At 35.9% G+C, this 19,266-nt stretch overlaps 2 protein-coding genes across 3 annotated transcripts; one reads left to right on the plus strand and one right to left on the minus strand.

Moving 5' to 3' along the window:
- The first annotated feature begins 758 nt into the window (after positions 1-758).
- Positions 759-9,288, plus strand: LOC128021240 (transmembrane protein 88). 2 transcript variants are annotated; one of them, XM_052608305.1, is made up of 5 exons: positions 759-1,083; positions 2,877-3,286; positions 4,212-6,632; positions 8,306-8,410; positions 8,529-9,288. In XM_052608305.1, exons 2-3 carry the CDS (start codon positions 2,906-2,908, stop codon positions 4,491-4,493), a joined length of 663 nt encoding a protein of 220 aa, XP_052464265.1. In that variant the 5' UTR covers positions 759-1,083; positions 2,877-2,905; the 3' UTR covers positions 4,494-6,632; positions 8,306-8,410; positions 8,529-9,288. The 2 variants fall into 2 exon arrangements, with proteins under 2 accessions (XP_052464265.1, XP_052464264.1); XM_052608304.1 differs by having other exon boundaries at positions 4,212-6,621.
- Positions 9,289-10,672: 1,384 nt separating this feature from the next.
- On the minus strand, positions 10,673-17,615 carry LOC128021241 (procollagen C-endopeptidase enhancer 2). The gene is made up of 9 exons (XM_052608306.1): positions 17,448-17,615; positions 14,553-14,661; positions 14,205-14,463; positions 13,884-14,008; positions 13,152-13,288; positions 12,688-13,028; positions 12,514-12,594; positions 11,209-11,379; positions 10,673-11,091 (listed from the first exon to the last, which is right to left on the minus strand). Exons 1-9 carry the CDS (start codon positions 17,558-17,560, stop codon positions 10,961-10,963), a joined length of 1,467 nt encoding a protein of 488 aa, XP_052464266.1. The 5' UTR covers positions 17,561-17,615; the 3' UTR covers positions 10,673-10,960.
- Positions 17,616-19,266: the final 1,651 nt, after the last annotated feature.

The raw sequence follows: 19,266 nt of genomic DNA on the forward strand, positions 1-19,266 counted from the left end.
GGACACATCCTGAGAGATATTAAACAGACATGGACTCCCCCTGCTGTAGCTGCAGCCGAACTAAAGGGAACCATCACACAAAGAGCCATGATTTAGAGAGTGATTCAGACATGCGTTTAAGACTTTAACTCTTATACACAGTATTTCACATACTGTTGTAACTCAGGAGAGAAAGCCTTCTTGATCTCTTTCTGTGCCACTTGGAGTTTTGGCAATCTCCTTTAAATTTCACAGTTTTTTTATATCTTTGATCTTAATATATATTTTCCTTAGGACATCTGAGTATTTCTATAGTGATTGAGATTTTAGATCAGAGTCATGGTTCTTTTCTACCACTGCGATTAAAATACAGAGGTTGTGACCAGGGTTATGCAATGGCCGATTCAGTCACAATCAGGTTTGCTTTTATAAAATGTCAGTTTTGTATAACGTGCATGTAAAGATCTATTCAATGGTCTCACATGCACAAAATAAAAATGTAATAGCATCAGAAAAAAACATACCGTCATAACATGCACAACATTTTAATTCAATGCTTTCTATTTTAATTCAATGTTACTTGCCGTTTCTTTGGAAGAAATGAAACCAACTTACTATTTCTGAGTGAAAAAGGTAAATCCTACTCCAAATTTATTCAGTGCAATGTGCAAAACAGTGTGTAGCTATAAAGGGAGTCGAGGACATCCATCTTATTGGGCAAAAAAATCTCCTGGATAAGACTACGCCCCCCACTACCCAAAACCCCACAATCCTAAATGCCCCAGCTAATGCAGGGGGAGGCCAGAAAGAGAAGTGGGAGCGGAGAGATATTACAGAGTTACCAAGGCAGGACATCTTCGTCAAAGGAAGGAAAGAGAGGAGCAGGAAAGGAGGAAGAGAACAGGCTGAAACAGTTTTACCCAGAGCCAGTGGACATGAAACGTAGATGAATAAGACGTACATATATAACAGACTGAAATAATCGTCTCAGCCAGTGTGGAGGATTCACTGGGGATAGGAAATTATATAACAAGAAAAGGACATTTCTCTGCAGGAAGAAAGGTGGTCTGTGAGAGAACGGGCGACCAACTTTATTACTCTAACGTAAGTCTAGAAAATTTTAGTCTTTGGATTGTGTTTTTGACTTATATAAACAGCCCTGTTTCATGATGTAAATGTGTTTTAGGGTTTTACTTTATATCGTGCTGACCCTGAAAAATGACGTCAGTAATATTTGATTTTGGTGTAGATTTTTTAAATCATATTAGAATGATTTCTGAAAGATCGTATGACACTGAAAACAGGAGTAACCATGTTGAAAATTCAGCTTTGCTATCACAGGAACGAATTACATTTTAAAATATTATCAAATAGAAAACGGTTATTTCCAATTGTAAAAATATTTCACAATGCTGTATTTGTTATCAAATAAATGCAGTCTTGGTTAGAATTTAATATTTAAAAAATCCCAGTTATTCCAAACTTTTGACAAGCAGTGTATGAATTACATTTGTATGTATACATATTTAAATATGCTGATATGTGGCCTTTAAATCATTCAGGCTTTGAGTAAATTGTTTGATCAGTAAGAAACATTAAGACCTGGTACCTTGGATTCAGATTAAATATATTCTTAATCTAAAAATAGTTTTCAATACACCAGTGATAAACAGTTGTTTGAACTTGTCTCATCAGTTTGTGCTCAGTTCAGTTTCAGTTTTCTGCCATATACTGACTTTGGTTTCCTTAAGACTATGTCTATGTCCTGTCAAAACCCCATTTATATTTTTTTAGATATGTTGTCTGATATTATGTATCTTGAATCAGAATGTAAGATATAGTCATGGTGGCATACTTGTATTCACTGGGCCCACTCCAAATAAACAAGATTAAGCAGAAGACTTACAGAAAGAATAAGAAGTCACAATCTAAAACATTTCGACTGACAGAGAACATGATGATCTGTGCTCTAACATCTGTCCTCAGTGCCATACTACTCAATGTGTATTACTGATCAAAGGCACTAAACTGCATAAATTAGAGGATAATTAATATTTTCCTGGCATTCACTCAAATTATTATTGTGAATCTGTAACAAGCTGTTAAAGGGCTATTTATGACTCTTTCTTTAGGATGTTGCTCTTTTGGGGTTCCGCTGTTTTATAGTATTCGTGGTCTGGTCAGCAGTCAGCGTTTCCTGATGAGCTGTTCCAGAGTTATTGTTTAGTATTTTTTTGGTCATCCTGGAGATCGGGGTGGGGTCAGCGTCTTCATTTCCTGATCTTCAGTGTTAGTTATCACCGTTTGCTTTCTCTACATTTTCCCAGACCTTTTTGTAGGTATACAGTCCACACTTTTGAGTTTCCAGCAACAGTTGTTTTTCTTTTAAATGAATATTCTTTTTTAAAGCAAGTTAAGCTCAGTCAACAGCATTTGTGCCACAACGCTGATGAACAAAACAATTATTTTTCACTTAAAAAAAAAAAAAAAAGCAAAAGTTTGGGTTACAGCGAGGCACTTACAATTAAAGTGAACTGTGCTACATTCATAAACGTTGAACAGCCTTATAGTCCGAATAATACACTAGTTTTAAAGCAGGAATTGATGTCAGTGTTTTTACAAAATTAAGCTTCATTTTTACATCCTTCAAACAATGTGCCCCAAAAGTGTCTCAATCTTTTGCTTTATTCTAAGAACTTGTTTGATGGTAATCAATATAATTACACAAACATCTACTGTGTCCACTGAGCTTAAACTTATTCTGATCCTGGAATATTCCTTTAATAGTCATTTTATTGCTGATAGCATGACTTAAAAAGCTATTTATTGCTGTATTTTGGACAATTTACAGTTGCTAATTTATTAGTTTGATTATTTATTTATTTATTTATTTGCAGCCAAACACTAGACTTTCATACCTGAAAGCATGATGAACGGCAGGATGAGTGTTTCCCGTAACGGTACCTTGGAGAAACCCGCGTCCCTGCAGACCTCCACGGACCGAGGAGAGCCCAACACACCTCACCCGCGCCTCCATCACACCGGCTCCATCTCCTCGAGTACTCCGGTAAACGTGTCCAGCTCATGTGTGGTGGTTCCTCCTCCGTACTCGATAGCAGGCAGTGCGGAGAACGAGTCTTCCCTGGAGCTGAGGGGCTCTCTGGACTGTTGGGCCTGCTCTGTTCTGGTCACAGCACAGAATCTGATCATCACCGCGCTCAATGCGGGTCTGGCGGCGCTGATCTTCGGCCTCATCCTCTTGCCTTCGCTCGTCATGGTCGTGTTTGGCTTCCTCTGCCACTCAACGGTGAGTGAGGTTTCTAATGAGTTACGAAACTTAAGTAAATAAATAAGACAACGTTAATTTAAAGTTAATATCCAGTCCAAAATGACCAAATTTACTTGACCGATTACCGTTCTAATTTTTTTAAAGAAGTGCTGACCTAGTCTGCATTTATTTGATAAAAAAAATACTTGAACAACGGTAATATTGTGAAATATTATTAAAAATGTAAATAACTGTTGTCTATTTCAGTAGAATTTTTCAGTATCACGTGATCCTTCAAAAACCCATTCTAATATGCTACTTTGCCACTTCTTTTTTTTTTTTTTGTGGAAACCGCGATACATTTTTCAGCATTGTTTGATGAACAGGAAGTTCATATGGACTGCATTTATATATATATATATATATATATATATATATATATATATATATATATATATATACTGTAACATTATGCATGTCTTTGTCTTTACTGTAAATTTTGATCAATTTAATGAGTCCTGACCCCAAATGACCCCAGCTTTGAAAGGTAGTATGATGCATTTGTTATTATCCAGCCCCAAATTGCATCTTTCTTCCTCCGAAAGAAATGAAGACAGCTCAGATTGCCCTAGTGTGATGACTAAACTTCTTAGAGTTCAGTCAAACTAACACAAAACACCTGGATGAGCAGAAGAAATCAACTCTGACACGTAATCCTCTCTTTATCATTTCACTGCGACAGTGATAAGTTAATCGTCTCTAACTGAGCTGTCAACTCCCACTTCTTCACCATATGTGGATGTTTTCATTCATTTTCTCATCGCTGGTAAATGTAATCATGCTCTTATCTGATCTGAGAATATACAGTATATATCAGGCACATATATCAGTCCCCTCCCTCCCTCTCTTGTGAAATCTTCCTAACTAAACCCTTTTCTTGCACTCCTCCCGGTATGTTCCAAAGGTTCAGCACCACGGTACTTCAGTCTACTGTTCAGATCTCTTGGACGATGGAGGCTGTGTGGCTTTACTGGTGGTGGGGTTCCTGCTGCTGGCTCCGCTCCTGGTTCTGGCTCTGGCCGCTTACTGCAGGATGGCACGCCATCTCCAGCTGGGCCTGTGCTTCATCCCCTACAGCCGTGCTGTCTACAAGAACCTGCCTGCATCACATCATCGAGGCCTGGGGGGCTGCTGTGGCCAGCAGGGAGCAGGAGAGAGCGAGGGAAAGGGTAGCGTGTGGGTTTGAGCACTAAAGAGTGCCAATATGTCAATAAAAGCAGTGCCATGTTCTTACTAGTTTTGTTAAACAGAATTTTTACAATTGTGGAATTAATTCATTGCCAGACTCTTTTTAGCCATGCTTTTGCAGTGATGTTTTTCAGTCCTTTTTAACTGGATCAACCTATAGAGCTAAGGGTAACACCATTTCATTTTTGACAGGAATGAAAACAAGGCTGTGAGGGATTGAAGTGCATTGCGTTCAGTGGATTTTTCAGCTGTCAAAACATATTTTCTAAAGAGACAAACGTTTTTAAAGTTGTGAAAATGACATGATCTATCTTTATTGAGTCTGTGGCATTGTAAATAAGGCTTAGGATGCATGGGGTAACTTTTTTGAGCAGTGTTGCCAGGCAATGTTGCTTGGTCACTTTCCCATTGAGAACAGGCAACATAAGTTTATCTGGATATTTTAGATCTGTCGTGGGCCCCGTGTCTCATGCGTTCAACCGTTGACAGCAACATTGCTCATATCATCAGCCTAAGTCTATCCCTCACAGCCTTGTTTTCATGTGTTAAATTCAATATGGCTCCTAGCCTAAAGTCTGTCATATGGTGAAAAAAGGTGGAACTATTTTTAAAAATCAAATAAAGATATTTTTATGCTGTTCCTTTGTAACATGTTTTTAGTATTTTAGTGATTTTTTTGTACATTTAACATGAAGAATAACGATAAAGTATTTGTAAAAAAAAAAAAAAAAAATTATTATTGCTGTACAAACACCTTTTACAACTTATAAAATAAATAAAACATTTTCACCACAAATGTATGAAATATCAACAGCGAGTAGTTTAATTTTTCATACATCAGTGATATCTGTCAGACACTAGGCTACAGGCAAAAACATCCTTTATAGCAGCTTTAATTGGCATTAACGTGATTCATTCATTTATTGAGTGCAATTTATTAAGAAGGTCTGCTAAGACAACTTCTGATGAAAGGGGACAAAATGTACCAGGGGTAAAAAAAAAAAAAAAAAAAGATTTATCCCAGTAAAAAATATAAATGTAAGCATTTTTTTTTTTTTTTTTTTTTTGTACATTTACATTTTTATAGATTTTTTTTTTTTAGATCTTTAAATGTTTATTTAATTTTTATAGTCCCACTAAAACATTTTTAAGTAGCCAGGCTATATCCATGGATTTAAAATGCATTTAAAATTATGAGACCATTTATTTGTCTTTTCCAAGTTTATATATTTAAATAAAAGATTTATAAAATTACCCATATTTTACTATTGAGGTATGAATAAAAAATAAAATTATGGCTACACATAATTATAGAAAAAAATAAAATAAAAGAGCCTTGAGAAAAATGCTTCAGATAAAGATTTAATGTTGAATACGTTCACACTTACATCAAATATATTATGATCACATGCCTCATGAGTTATGACGGTAAACATTTAAAAGGAATATTTTGACCTCTCCTTTAAACAGTAAGAAAGAGTGATTTCTTTTTAAAGTCTGTTGCGCTTTTTGACACTTGTGTTTTGCTGTAACTGGTTTCATCAAACCCGAAGTTTCAGTAGCCTAAAGAATCAAGTAAGCTTTCCTTTTAAAAGCGCATCATGAGGTTCATTTCCGTTAATCTCTAATCATGGGCCATTGGTTTTTGGACCCCGACTATTGCTACTTGTGGCCATAATTTATTTTTAATTAAATAGCCTACTTGTAGGCCTAGATAATAGCCTACTATAGCCTAGATTACGTATGATTTAATGTTGTTTGCTTTGGTGTTGCCACCCGAAAAATAATGTTCTAGTTCCGTCCCTGAAATGTACTCAGCCACTCCTGAGGTCAGGAGCTTTTGTTGTGGCTTGCAGGATTAGTTATTTAAAGCCTCAGTCTGTGGAAATTTCCCATGGCGTTCCGCGCACGCTCTGTCAAAGCTTTAATACGCAACCGAGGTAACGGAACAGAGGGGCAGATAGAGCATCAGTAGCCTATCCGCCGGGAATGCGTCCTGATCACTGCCATAAGACGACCTCTATAGGGACCAGCACGAGCACACTCTCATGGAGCCAGAGTTTCAAACGCAGCAGATGCAACAGATCACTGGATAAGACACGCAGCGTTTCTTCGTTTCTCTACAGGTTTGAAACAAGTTGGTGAATAACATGGTCGTGGTCGTGTGTGTCGTAGGCAAAGATTATGTTATAGCTTGGGCAAAACAACTTTTTAATATATATGCATCATGCATAAATGTTTAGTGAGCTTGACATAATAGCTACATATACTCTTTTATGCCTATAATATTGTTAACGTGAATTTTTATAATATTTCCTGCTACTTGAACTATAAGTTATAAAGCAGTTCTACTCTGAATTTTAAGAGTTTAGAATTAAATTTTTGTGACTTGTTGGCTATAAACAATGTCTGTGTCAGATTGCTGATGCTGGGCTCATGTTTGTCTGGGTTCGCGCTCATTTGATCTGTGACGTGTTCGTGTGTGCAGCGCGCGCCAAATCGCTCTATTCTGATTTTCTTAAATGAAGGATTAACCTCCCTTCGGTTGAGTTTTATGTAAGATACTTTTCATAGAATGACAAAGCTTCTTTCTCGCATCTATCGGCTAGGTTCGGTGCTCAATCAAGGGATCAGTGAGCGGTGACAGGGGTGACAGGGGTCAAGTTTGTTGATGTAAATGACCCCAAAATATTATCAGCTCCTTGCGAATTTGTAGCATTTGTATTTTGGTTTATAAAGCCCACCAATCAATAATTTGAGTTATAGAAGTTATATAAGTTAAGATTGATAGTACAACATAAAGTAACTAAATTCAAATATTTTTTTTATATTGCCACTGTACTAAAGCATGTTATTTTGACAATTCTAAACTATAGCACATTTAAATAAATAAATTGATAGATAAATAAATAAAATTTATATAATATTTATTTATTTATTTATTCAATCATTCATTCAATTTATTCAAATTGTCCACAGCCTGCATTTCTGTAAACCCCTCTATTATATATATATATATATATATATATATATATATATATATATATATATATATATATATATATTCCATTTCAAAATATAACTTTACATTTATAACAATTTTCTAATAGTATTCTTTATTTGTTTGCTTAACAGTGTCTGCTTAATAAGGAATGTAAATAACAAATAGAATATTGTAAACTTCTCAATTGTATAAAGAATATTGATTTGTTTGTTCATTAATCTTTATTTAATTAAAAAAATATATTAATTGAAATTTTCTTATTTTGAAAAATATTCTATCTCTGGTTGGTAAGTTTAGCAGATGAATAAACCAGAAATACATTTGCAGCACATTTGAATGATTTATAGATGACAAATTAAATCATTGTCCCATCCTACTAAATACATGGGTGGTCCTGCTCATTATTTACTTAACAGAAGTGTTCTGTTATATAGCAGATCCCTTGTAAGTAAGATTCATAAACACTGACTTTGTGACTGATCATGGAGACAGAGCTGGTTGTTCTCGGGCTGTTGTCCAGGCCTCTGAAGTGGGTCAGGGAACACAGCTATGTGTCCAGATCAAGTGATAGAGCACCGTAACAAGCCTCAGACACGACTGAGGATTAATCCTAAAAGGATGAATGAGCTCTTTGTTTCTTTGAGCCATTATTAGCAATCTCCCGCTTTCACCTATCAGCAAACGTTCCAGTCGGAGAAGTGAGATAAGCTTGAAACACACACACACACACACACACACACACACAATGGCACTAAAAGTCCACGTTAATCAATCAGTAGATCTTACACTTTATGATCTCTCTCCAGTCTTCTAGATTGGGTAAGCCATGGGTAAGAAAGTCTTGCAGTGTTTTCCTTGGTACAAACGCTGTAAAGACCTGGGTAAAAGCAGGCTGTGCCCTCCTCCGCCTGGTAAGTCGCCTTGTTTACCAGATTTTGTCCTGATATGTTGCTAATTAAGTAATAAATCAAACCATTTTTCAGTACCCATCATCAAACATTTATTTCCTCTCTCTCTTTGCATTCACAGTGCCATCTGTTGAGGTGCAACCTTGCTTCTCTCCGACAGTCTCCTGGGGTTACGACGGAGAGGAAAGCACCACACGCCCTGTCTATTTTTCCCATAAAGCACGAGTAGTTTATCGCCACCAGATGGAAGGAAATATTATTGACGCCACCTGCTGACCTTTGGGCTTCTTTCCCAGAATCCCTGGCCTTGTACCTGGCTGTAGATGTCCAGCGTAGAGGAGCGTTGTAGGAGCCTACTAGACTGTTCCATCATTTGTAATTAAACTAAATATTTAGTATTTAGTAAAGATGTCAGTGTTTTCACTGGTTCACTGGTCTTGTTCTTACTGTGTTGAAATATAATATAATGTTTCAAGGGAGACAGAGTGTGCAGGCCACATGGAATGGAAAAACAGGAAGAGAGCTGGATTTTTTAAATACAAATGTAATGGTTATGTGTTTTGTTGTGCAAATCTGATCCTGGATGTATGATTGCCTGTTGTTTTTCAGATGACAAACCACGGTTGGTTTTTTAGAGGTTTATGAATGCATTTCAGGCAAAAGAAAACATTTTGTACTTATCACTGGAATTTTGATATAAAATGTATGTACATTTAGTAATTATCGTGATATCATTTTTTTCTTATTCTATGAATGTGTCAAAACAGTTTGAGTATTGAATAAAATTTAGTTTAAATATATAAACATTTGTATTTTTAATCTTTGTCTCATTTAAATGTGATGAAATGAAACAGAAAAAAAATAAATACATGATAATACAATATTTTGAAGTTGATTAATTAATTGTTTGTAATATTGCACCCCACTGTATATGAAAATGCAATATGAAGTTAAAACACTTCACTGTTGGTCTCATCCTTTATAATGTAATCTACAGATGTTGTGGATGTTTTGCCACTTTACAACTCTAAAATGTTCTAGCTTGGCTGGCTGTGTATTATTACTGTCATCCGACATTGTGCAATTTAATTTCACAGTGTAAACACAAACCCATTATCCAGACTTCAGATAAGAGATGGCAAAGTGGCCCATTGTCATCACAGAGGACAGACAGGAAATTCCCTGGTTACCAGACACAGGACAAGTATTAGCTTCATTGTGCCTTTGCAAGTCATTATCCGCTTTAAGTAGGCCTAAGTGACATTGATGGATGTCTCTAAAGCATCTAATATCGTGATGATATAGGCCTATAAGAGCTAATGTTTCTTATGATTGGATATTTACATGATGCATTTATAAAGCTGACATGTTACAGAGGTTTTTATTTTTTTAGGGAACTGCAGTAATGAATTGCTCTTTTTGAGCAGTGTCTGTAAAAACGTCAGCCACTAGATGACACTAAACCCATGATTTTAGTTTCAAACAGTCCCGGGCCCATACGCAAAAAAGCAAGCTTGTACGCCAAGCAGCATGAGAATCAATCATCTTTTCCTCTTTTCTAGTTTCAGAATATAAAAATGAATGAATAAAAGAAGACATGTTGAAAGAACTTAGTGTACTCGATCAATCAGTGTTTGGAAAATCGTCAATAAAACCGCTTGTGAATAGTCATAATAACTTTACTCATTTTGAGCTTATTCTAAAATATATTATGGCACTTCAAATCTGCCATATTTACTAAATTACTTAATGCAAACACACTCTTGGCACAGTGGCCCAAAATGTAAAAAGAAAAAACTACTCACTCATTTTAGTTGTAATTAATTTAATTTAATTAATCTACAATGTCTTTGGTGATTAATTTAAGGCTTTGTGTATTTTCAATGGAAAGAATAGCAACTGTCGATAGTCTATTGATAAAAGAGAATTAAAATGAAAGAAAGAAAGAAAATTAAATGGGTGCAATTTTAATTCAAGTATATTATTTATTTCAGTTAGATTTATCAAATTTGTATTTTAATATTAACATAAAAGTTAGTATTTATACAGTAATAATATATATTATTCAATTTTTTTATTTTTATCAATCGATTAATAAATGTAATAATTATCTCATATTTACATTATTCATTTATTTCATTTCAGCTTTAATTCAATAGCAGAAATGATTTAGAAGAATGGTTTAAAAATAAATCGTTTTGAAACTCAAAACCAGCTTTCAATGAAAGGAAAAGGCCAATCCCAATAAAACAACACAGAATAAAGTTCAACGCAATAATGTGTTTTATAAATCCTGTATACATTACATCATCATAAATTACAAATATATTTTATGACATCTCAGTGTGTGTATATGTTAACTTGAATGAAAGATATCTTCACTTTAAAATTCTTCACCAAAATTCAGTTCTGAGTAGACAATTTTGAAATACACTATAGCTAATCAAAGCACTGGAAATTTTTGGGCTCTTGTCTAATCACTGTCCATTGCTTTCATCTAGTGTCTGAGCTCTGAAGGTTGATGGTGCTAACATGGCCCTGTGAGTGCTCAGATCAGCACGGCTGCTTGTTGATGTTGCTCAGTATCCTGTGGTGTGGGGCTTTGTACAGTGCAGTGAAACTACCAGGAATGAGAACACCACGGCCTTCCTCATCCACATTACCCATCAGGATATAGTTTTGACCTAATGAAGAGACAATAAATCAGTAACTGGCTGATTTGTGAGAAATTATTATGGAATAGTGAACAAGGAATCTGACACAGGTTTGTACTGTATTTCTGTGCATATGTAGCCATATACCTCTGCGCAGAAATGGACATCTCTTGCAGGTTATCGAAAGTTTGACAGACATGGTTTCTCCAGCTTGGGTGATGGTAAGACTACCAGCCTTGTAGGCCTTAATTAAAGACACTGTGGCCTGCATACTTCCATTAGGTCCAGGACTCAATGCTGTCAGCTTACCAGTGATAACTGAGAATGAGAGAGAAAGAGAGGCATTGAAACAAACTGAAATAATTCACGCTTATAGTTCACCCCTTTAAAATGAGATTATAGCCTATTGTTATTCTGTATTATATTATATTACATTATGTTAAGTTACATTATATTATATACAGGTGCTGGTCATATAGTTAGAATATCATCATTCAAAAAGTGAAACTTGTATATTATATTCATTCATTACACACAGACTGATATATTTCAAATGTTTATTTCTTTTCATTTTGATGTTTATAACTGACAACTAAGGAAAATCCCAAATTCAGTATCTCAGACAATCAGAATATAACTTAAGACCAATACAAAGAAAGGATTTTTAGAAATCTTGGCCAACTAAAAAGTATAAAAATGAAAAGTATGAGCATGTACGCATTCTTGGGTCTGGCATATCGCATCCTTTCCTTCCCTTCGCCTCTCTATTAATGTGCTTGGACACAGACCTCTGTGATGAGCCAGCCTTTTTTGCAATGACCTTTTGTGTCTTGCCCTCCTTGTTCAAGGTGTCAATGATCGTCTTTTGGACAACTGTCAAGTCAGCAGTCTTCCCCATGATTGTGTAGCCCACAGAACTAGACCGAGAGACCATTTAAAGGCTTTGCAGGTGTTTTGAGTTAACTGGCTGACTATATGATTATCTTCAATATTGAATCATTTCACACTATTCTAATTTTCTGAGATACTGAATTTGGGATTTTCATTAGTTGTTAGTTATAAACATCACAATTAAAATAAAATAAACATTTTAAATATATCAGTCTGTGTGTAATGAATTGATATAATACACAAGTTTCAATTTTTGAATGGAATTGGTGAAATAAATCAACTTTTTCATGATATTCTAATTATATGACAGCACATGTCGATCAAAACAAACTGAAATAAAGTGAGTAAATAATGGCAGAATTTAAAAGAGTTTTACACTCAGAAATTTGGGGTCAGTAAGTTAACATGAAAATACTATTTAAATCTTTCTACCAAGAAATTTATTATTTAATTAAATATGTAGTTGTTGTTTCTTTGTAATTAACTATAAAATATTTTGAAAATTAGTTTTTGAGTAAAAATTGCTTCTACATCAAATTGTCAGTGTGGGTAATTACTTACCAAATTCACTAGCACAGAAACTAGTCTTGAAGGTTCCATCTCTTTTACATGTTTCTGGGCACAGTGGGTTTGTGTCTGTGGCTGAAAAAGACATTCAACAATGTGTAACAAGTTATCATAAATCATAACCATAGATCATAACAGCATCATGTGTTACTCGTATCTCTTCCTCACCTGGACTGGATACCCCTGGCTCTGGTTTCCTGGATGGGCGTCTCGCAGGTCTAAAGGGTCTTGCCGGTTTGGGTCGTGCCATTGGCTGTTCAGTGGTAGTGGTCGTAGTTATAGTTGTTGCTTCTGTTGTGAAGACCACAGGTTTCACCGGTTTGCCCGGGGTGACACGGGGTTTCGTGGCCGTGGATGACACTCTGGGTCCTGACACAACATCGCCACCTGTAGTCGGAGTACGGAGGCCACGTGGGATGCTAGTGTACGACGCCATGAATCCGTCTGAAGTCACGCTAAGGTCAGAAACAAACTGCACCAACAGCACATTGCTATTGGTAATAATGTTCCTGCAGATGGCACACACACACAAAAAAACAGTAACTAATGCAACTGTAAAACATTGTTGGTTTAGTTTAAACATATGATATTAATAATAAAATGGCAGTCAAGAGATGAATGTGACCACTGACTGAGGCGCAGTGTCTCCGCAGTATTTTCCGATGCGTCTTGAATCGTCTTTGTCTCCTCCGTTAAAGAACGCCACATAGTCGAAGCGGCAGTATGTGTCAGACTCCACATCAAACTTATCAAACTTCACCTCAATCACCTAAAACACAAAACTCCGAAATCTCAAATTTAATCCGTTTTTTTTTTCTTCCTAAAGAAAAAAAAAGGGGAGGGGGGCACAAAGTTCAACATATTCCTGAAAGTCTTGTTTCGTATTATTTATAGACTAGATAAATAGATATACACATTTATCGTTTATAGTCATAAACATTTAGAAAATCAACAAGAAAGTGCATTTAGAATTCCATAAGGAACAAATCTGACCGGTTTTAAAATTTGGCTTTTAAAATGAACATAATATTGTAATTTAGCTAAACATAGCCTACATCACAGGACAGACGTTCAATTTCAGCTCAACACTGCAGAATTAAAGACTGGATTATACTGAATTTTAATAGCAAAATAATCATTAGTACATTTTATAAATCTAAGTTACATAAATTATATATAAATATGTATATAGTTTATTGTTGTCACCCAAATTAAGTTCGTTCAAAAGCCATGTTTCCCAACAGGCTTGTTTCTTATCATTTAATGGACGGGCTGCAAAAAATGTCTGGCGTGCCGCCACCTTGTGCAGTGTTGAAATATTAACTGAAAACGATCTGAACTGTAGGGTTATGTTTTTTCCTGACCATTTCCGGCTCCACCGTTATAAGCCAAGAACAGCTGATGCCCGCTGGATAATTTTTCTCCGGCCAATTGGGAGTTTTTATCGTGCCCTGAGACTTTGTGAGCTTCCCGCCACAAAACTGGTGCTCTGTAAGAAAGAAAAAATCATTTCAGAGAAAAGAAAGACGATCGTGGCTACATATATTCACTTTCTAATATCCATAAGCTCAAGAGAAGTCAAAACAAGAAGTTTCCAGAATCAAGTATTTTTTCTGTTCACACTGAAAATGCTAAATGAACCAGAGTCAATCACAACACGTTTGATGTTTAATAGTTGATTTCACCATCCACATGTGGCTTTCCTCCACTGAAGCTAGCCAGGAACCCTCTTCCTCCCGTTCCTGAATCTGATACCATCTCTACCATCATGGTGTTGGATGTGGAAATGAGAGCTCCAGGCCGGAACGTTCCACAGAAACGCCCGAGCTTCTGTACCATGTTAGAGTGTCCGTTATACACATCCACATAGTCGTAGCGGCAGAGATGATCAGCCTCCAGGTCAAACATCCTGAAGGACAGCATGATCACATTGCCCTCTGGAACCTAATAGAAAGAGACAGAGATACTTAAAGGCTTTTATTCCGGGATACGACATCCCGAGCGTGTGGAGTGTGAACTCAAAGTGAACTCACTGTGATGTACCAGGTACATTTGCTGTTGGGTTTATAAAACGATGGGAATCCTTCACTGCCCACAAAACCTGAGTCTCCAACCAGATCACCGCCACAGTTAAACACAGGCCTGGGAGAGTGAGGAAGGATTTCTGGTGACTATGAGGAAATACGGAATGTGTTTATATTGCACAATAAACACAGCTTTTGAGAGGTGAGTCTAAAGCTTGACCAAGACATAGTTTGCAGGAGACATACTTTCACAAGTACAAACAGATGCACGGAACAACAACTCCAAAACTGAATTAAGGGGGGCACCTAGGCTGAGGACCAAAAACTATTAAAGATACATGTTTTACAATGTAAATTATTCACTGTATAAATAAAATGTCTGTGTTTAAAGATAAAAAAATGTATGTCATGTAGAGCATTCCAGTGGGTCGAAATGCAGTTAACCTAGATGAATGACAGAAACATTTATAAAATCAAAAAGAAAGTACATTCAAAATTCTATAAATAAAAATTTGACCAGTTTTAAAAGTTGGAAGGCTTTTAAAATGACCGTAATAATATAATTTAGCTAAACAAAGGCTCAATCATATTGCTATTTATAGGACAGACGTTCAGTTTCAACTCAACACTGCATTATTAAACTAAAGCAATAAGCCTTAAGAAGCCGTGGTTTATAATGAATCTAACAGCTAAGGGTCATTGTCCACTTCGTGTCAAGCCTAAAACCCCTTTAGCGGTTATAAATTCACTGTAAACCACGGTTTCTCGGGGCTTATTGCTTTTATAAAATGGTTATTCCATATACATTGTTAAGGTTTCACAGGATAAAACAGAGCAAATAAAATGTAATGATATAAATAAAAACAGTATTCCACAGAGAAGTTAACAAAGTATGTTTGTAGTGTAATTATATTTTACAACAGCTTTGAATGTGGCTCAACCAATCAGAATCAAGGACCGGAACTATACATTTTATAAACTGGATTTTTGTGTATTACTTCATCGTAATAACTAAATATTCATTAGTACATTTTATATTACTAAATTGAATCAATTATTAAAAAAAGATATATCATTTAGTGTAAATATACAATGTTTAATGTTGTCACCCAAATTAAGATGTTAATGTGTTCATGTTTGTTTTAAAATTAACTGTGTATTGTGGATTGTATGTATTGTTATGTTGTATTGTATGAGAGCCTTTTAACCAAAGAAAAATTTATATCATTGCTGATAGACAATAAAGATTCTCTGAACTCTATACTCTGAAGGTCCATAAAAGGTATGAAAATATCATTGTCATCAGACATGCGTGTGCTCTTCTGTTTCCTCCGCACCACAAGGATGTGCTGTAATTTTAAATCAAAGCGAAATAAACGTAGAAACAGTGCGGATGACACAGAAGAGCACACGCAGCACGGTGATATGGATTGACACAAAGGAGGCCGTTGACACAGGAATGATTCAATAAAGTCATTATTTTTGTTTTCTTCGCTTACTAAAAGTGTTCCAGTCACTTCATTTAACCTAGATTGCACATCTGATGGCAAATGGAGTATTCTGATGATGATTTTCATATCTTTTATGGACTTTGACACTGTTATTTACTTGACAGTCTATGGGACAGCCTCAAGCCCCCAGGTTTTTATCAAAAATATCTTCAATTGTGTTCCGAAGATGAACGGCGCTTTTATGGGTTTAGAACGACATGGAGGTATGTGATTAAGGACCAAATCTTTATTTTGGGGTGGAGTAACCCTTTAAATAATGAGGCTGGCTGGCTACATTTTCAAAGCTGTTTCACAGAGGCAGACACTTAGACCTTCACCAGCAGTGTTTCTGAGATCACTGAGAACTCAAAACTCCTTTTGAATGTCCTGCAATGTTTTATTTTTATAATATTCACAGAAGTCTACAGCAACATAAACATAAACTCTATGACATTGTAAAATTAAACAGAGCTCTGTTGTGATGTAATGGTGCAGGGCCAGAAAATTTGCAGTCGCTCCCACAGACCCCATCTGAGACAGAGACAGAGATTCTCTGCACTCAGAAATGGGGATGTTTACTGCATGCTATAATTTCAGGGACCTTTCAAATATTTATTGTGGTAATAAAAATGAGAGTAGATAAAACTGATTTGCCATAAATAGAAAATTAGAGCTTCTTACAAATGTCACAACCAATTAGAAATAAGTTATGCATTAACATATTTCAGTTTTTTAAATAAAAAACACATTTAAACACATTTAAAGTGACAGTACACCTAAAATCTTAAACTATGCAATTTATTTATTTTTTATTTATTTATTTTATTTTTATATTTTATTTATTTATTATTTATTTTATTTACTTTTAGGCTACGTTGGGTGCTTTCATTTTAAGGAAAAGTGCAGCACAAACATTCTACAAAGACAACATCATGTGAACCGAAATTTCATTTTTGACTCAGCTATTTCTGCAACCACAACAGCCTAAATAGCATAAAACATTTTCCAGAATTTCTGCCCAAAAAGGATGTTTTCCAGAGCACTCAGTCTAGTCATTTTTTTTTTTTACAAATGATTCATCTGTTTTCTTCAGTAAAAGCTATGACACTCTCAGCAGACATGATACAGGGTAAATCAACCTGATTCACCCTGAAAACACACTAACCCAAAGTACTCCCAACAAAGTATCAGCCTATAATCAATATTCCAGAAAATACATACAGTACACACTCTCCATGTGTTTAATGAGTCAAAAATTGCATTAACTACCATAAATAAACACTTAAAAAGATGTAAAAGTCCAAGCTAGAAAGTTTAAACAGCTTCTGCAGTAAAAACAGTTGAGGGTTTGTAAAAAGAGCTGTTTTGACTTGCATGCTTAGCTCATCCTCGTTCACAGCCCTACCACACACACCTGGTGTCATTGGTGGTTTGACACAAGACCCCTCCAAAACTCAGAGACAGAAGAAGCCCCAAACTCCACACAGCAGTCAGACGCTCCATATTCCTCAGCACTGAGATCCACATACAGATGCAGCAACAGGACACATGACACAGAGAGGAGGCGGAGGTTTGGAGGCGGGATGCTGAGGAAAGAGTAGAGGGAGTGGGAAAGTGACGCTATGGGGGGACTAGCAAAGAGAGGCTTTAATCGGAGCCAGATGTTCACCTTGGATTGAATAACAGCCTCATTGACTTAGGCCAAAGGGAGAAATGCTGCATCAACAAAAGCAGGAAGGGGAAAGAAACAAATGCAACACAAACTCTGTGTGTGGGAGCCATTGGAAATGAAAGCCATTCTACTTGATTAGGTCTTTCAAGAGAAGCTCTCCGTGCTGCTCAGGTTGTCAGGTTTTAGGTGTGATCTGCAGGCTGCTCCATCTGCTATCAGGAAGAGCCTGAGGAAGTGCTGTATATTTTATTACCTCGACTAGTAAAATGCTAATAACAGCAACTAGAGAATCACAAATGTCACTTGTTAGCTGTAAGTGTTATTATGGGGAGCATCTGATATTCTCATTCTGGAGAACATTTGAAAGGACACAAATCTGTTTCCACCTCAAATTATATATAAAAAAAAAGAAATAAAAAAAAGAAAGGTAATTGCAACCTTGTATTTCATAAATTTTATTTACTCAAAGGCAGCAACAATCTTATAGGACATAAACATGAATTATGCACAATAAGGCGAGCAATGTGCATTAAGAAAATAAAAAGGGGGGATTTTTGAACTTATTAGAATTTATTCATATACAATTATAATATTTGTTACTTTTTGGAGCTTTTATATTTTCAGTTTACGTTTTAGTAATGGTAAAACATTTTTACTATATAATTTTATAATTTTAAGGTAAATTAAGTTTTTCATCTTCTATTTATATATATATATTTAATATGTAATTCATATTTATTTCAATTATTGAATCGTTTTCATTGTATTTAACAATTGCAACACTGACTGTATGTTCGAGTCACAAAAGATTAGTTGAATAATTCTGTTGTAAATCAATAGATGCTGTCCATAGAGCTTGACTCACACTGACCCAGAACATTCCTTTAAGATTAAAAGGCACTTCTGCTTGTAATTGGGATAAGCGAGCTCAGTCTTGTGAACACATTCATGCTCTCTATCTGTGTTTGGTCAAAGTAAAGGAAATGAGTCATGTTGTTTGAAGAATTTACCCTTTATGGTTTTCTGGTGTAGCTCTGGCCTTTCAATCGTCATTCACATTCAACCTTCAGAAATATAAATCTCATGATAGATCACAGCAGATCAGCAGTTCTCCAAGGATGAGGACATAGTCACCATAGTTTAATGAATGAACAAAGAAAGGATCTACAGTAAACATAAGCATCGTTAGGAAAGTACACAGCAAGGCTTGCACAATAATGAAAACACATTTAAACTGTATCATGTGAATCGACTCTAGATGCTGCTAATGTGTTGTGCTTGGCCTCCGGTTGTGTTTGTGCTCTCTGGGATGTGATTGGAGTTGTGATGAAAGGCAACAGCACAAGAATGTGGTGGTGTGGGACTTTGCTGGGGGTGGATGGAACGTGAAGCCTATGGAGGGAGGAGGGGAGTGGTGTTGAGCCAACAATGACCTGGAGGAAGGTCAAGGGTTCGAGTATAACTGCAAAAACAATCCATCAGTGTATTCTTGGCAAAGGGATAGGACAGAATTAGAGACCCGATGAGAAATGGCCCACCAAGTCTATAATTCTATCCTAAG

This window comes from Carassius gibelio, chromosome A10 (genome assembly GCF_023724105.1).
Source record: "Carassius gibelio isolate Cgi1373 ecotype wild population from Czech Republic chromosome A10, carGib1.2-hapl.c, whole genome shotgun sequence".
Classification (NCBI taxonomy): domain Eukaryota; kingdom Metazoa; phylum Chordata; class Actinopteri; order Cypriniformes; family Cyprinidae; genus Carassius; species Carassius gibelio.

Excerpts from the sequence above, each read along its gene's own strand:
- LOC128021240 (XM_052608305.1), top strand. The coding sequence starts at position 2,906 with ATGATGAACGGCAGGATGAGTGTTTCCCGTAACGGTACCTTGGAGAAA. Across the intron at positions 3,287-4,211 it reads GCTTCCTCTGCCACTCAACG|GTTCAGCACCACGGTACTTC; the intron begins GTGAGTGAGGTT and ends TATGTTCCAAAG.
- LOC128021241 (XM_052608306.1), bottom strand. The coding sequence starts at position 17,560 with ATGTGGATCTCAGTGCTGAGGAATATGGAGCGTCTGACTGCTGTGTGG. Across the intron at positions 14,009-14,204 it reads AGGAAAGCCACATGTGGATG|AGCACCAGTTTTGTGGCGGG; the intron begins GTGAAATCAACT and ends TCTTTCTTACAG. Across the intron at positions 13,289-13,883 it reads TAACGGTGGAGCCGGAAATG|GTGATTGAGGTGAAGTTTGA; the intron begins GTCAGGAAAAAA and ends TTTGTGTTTTAG.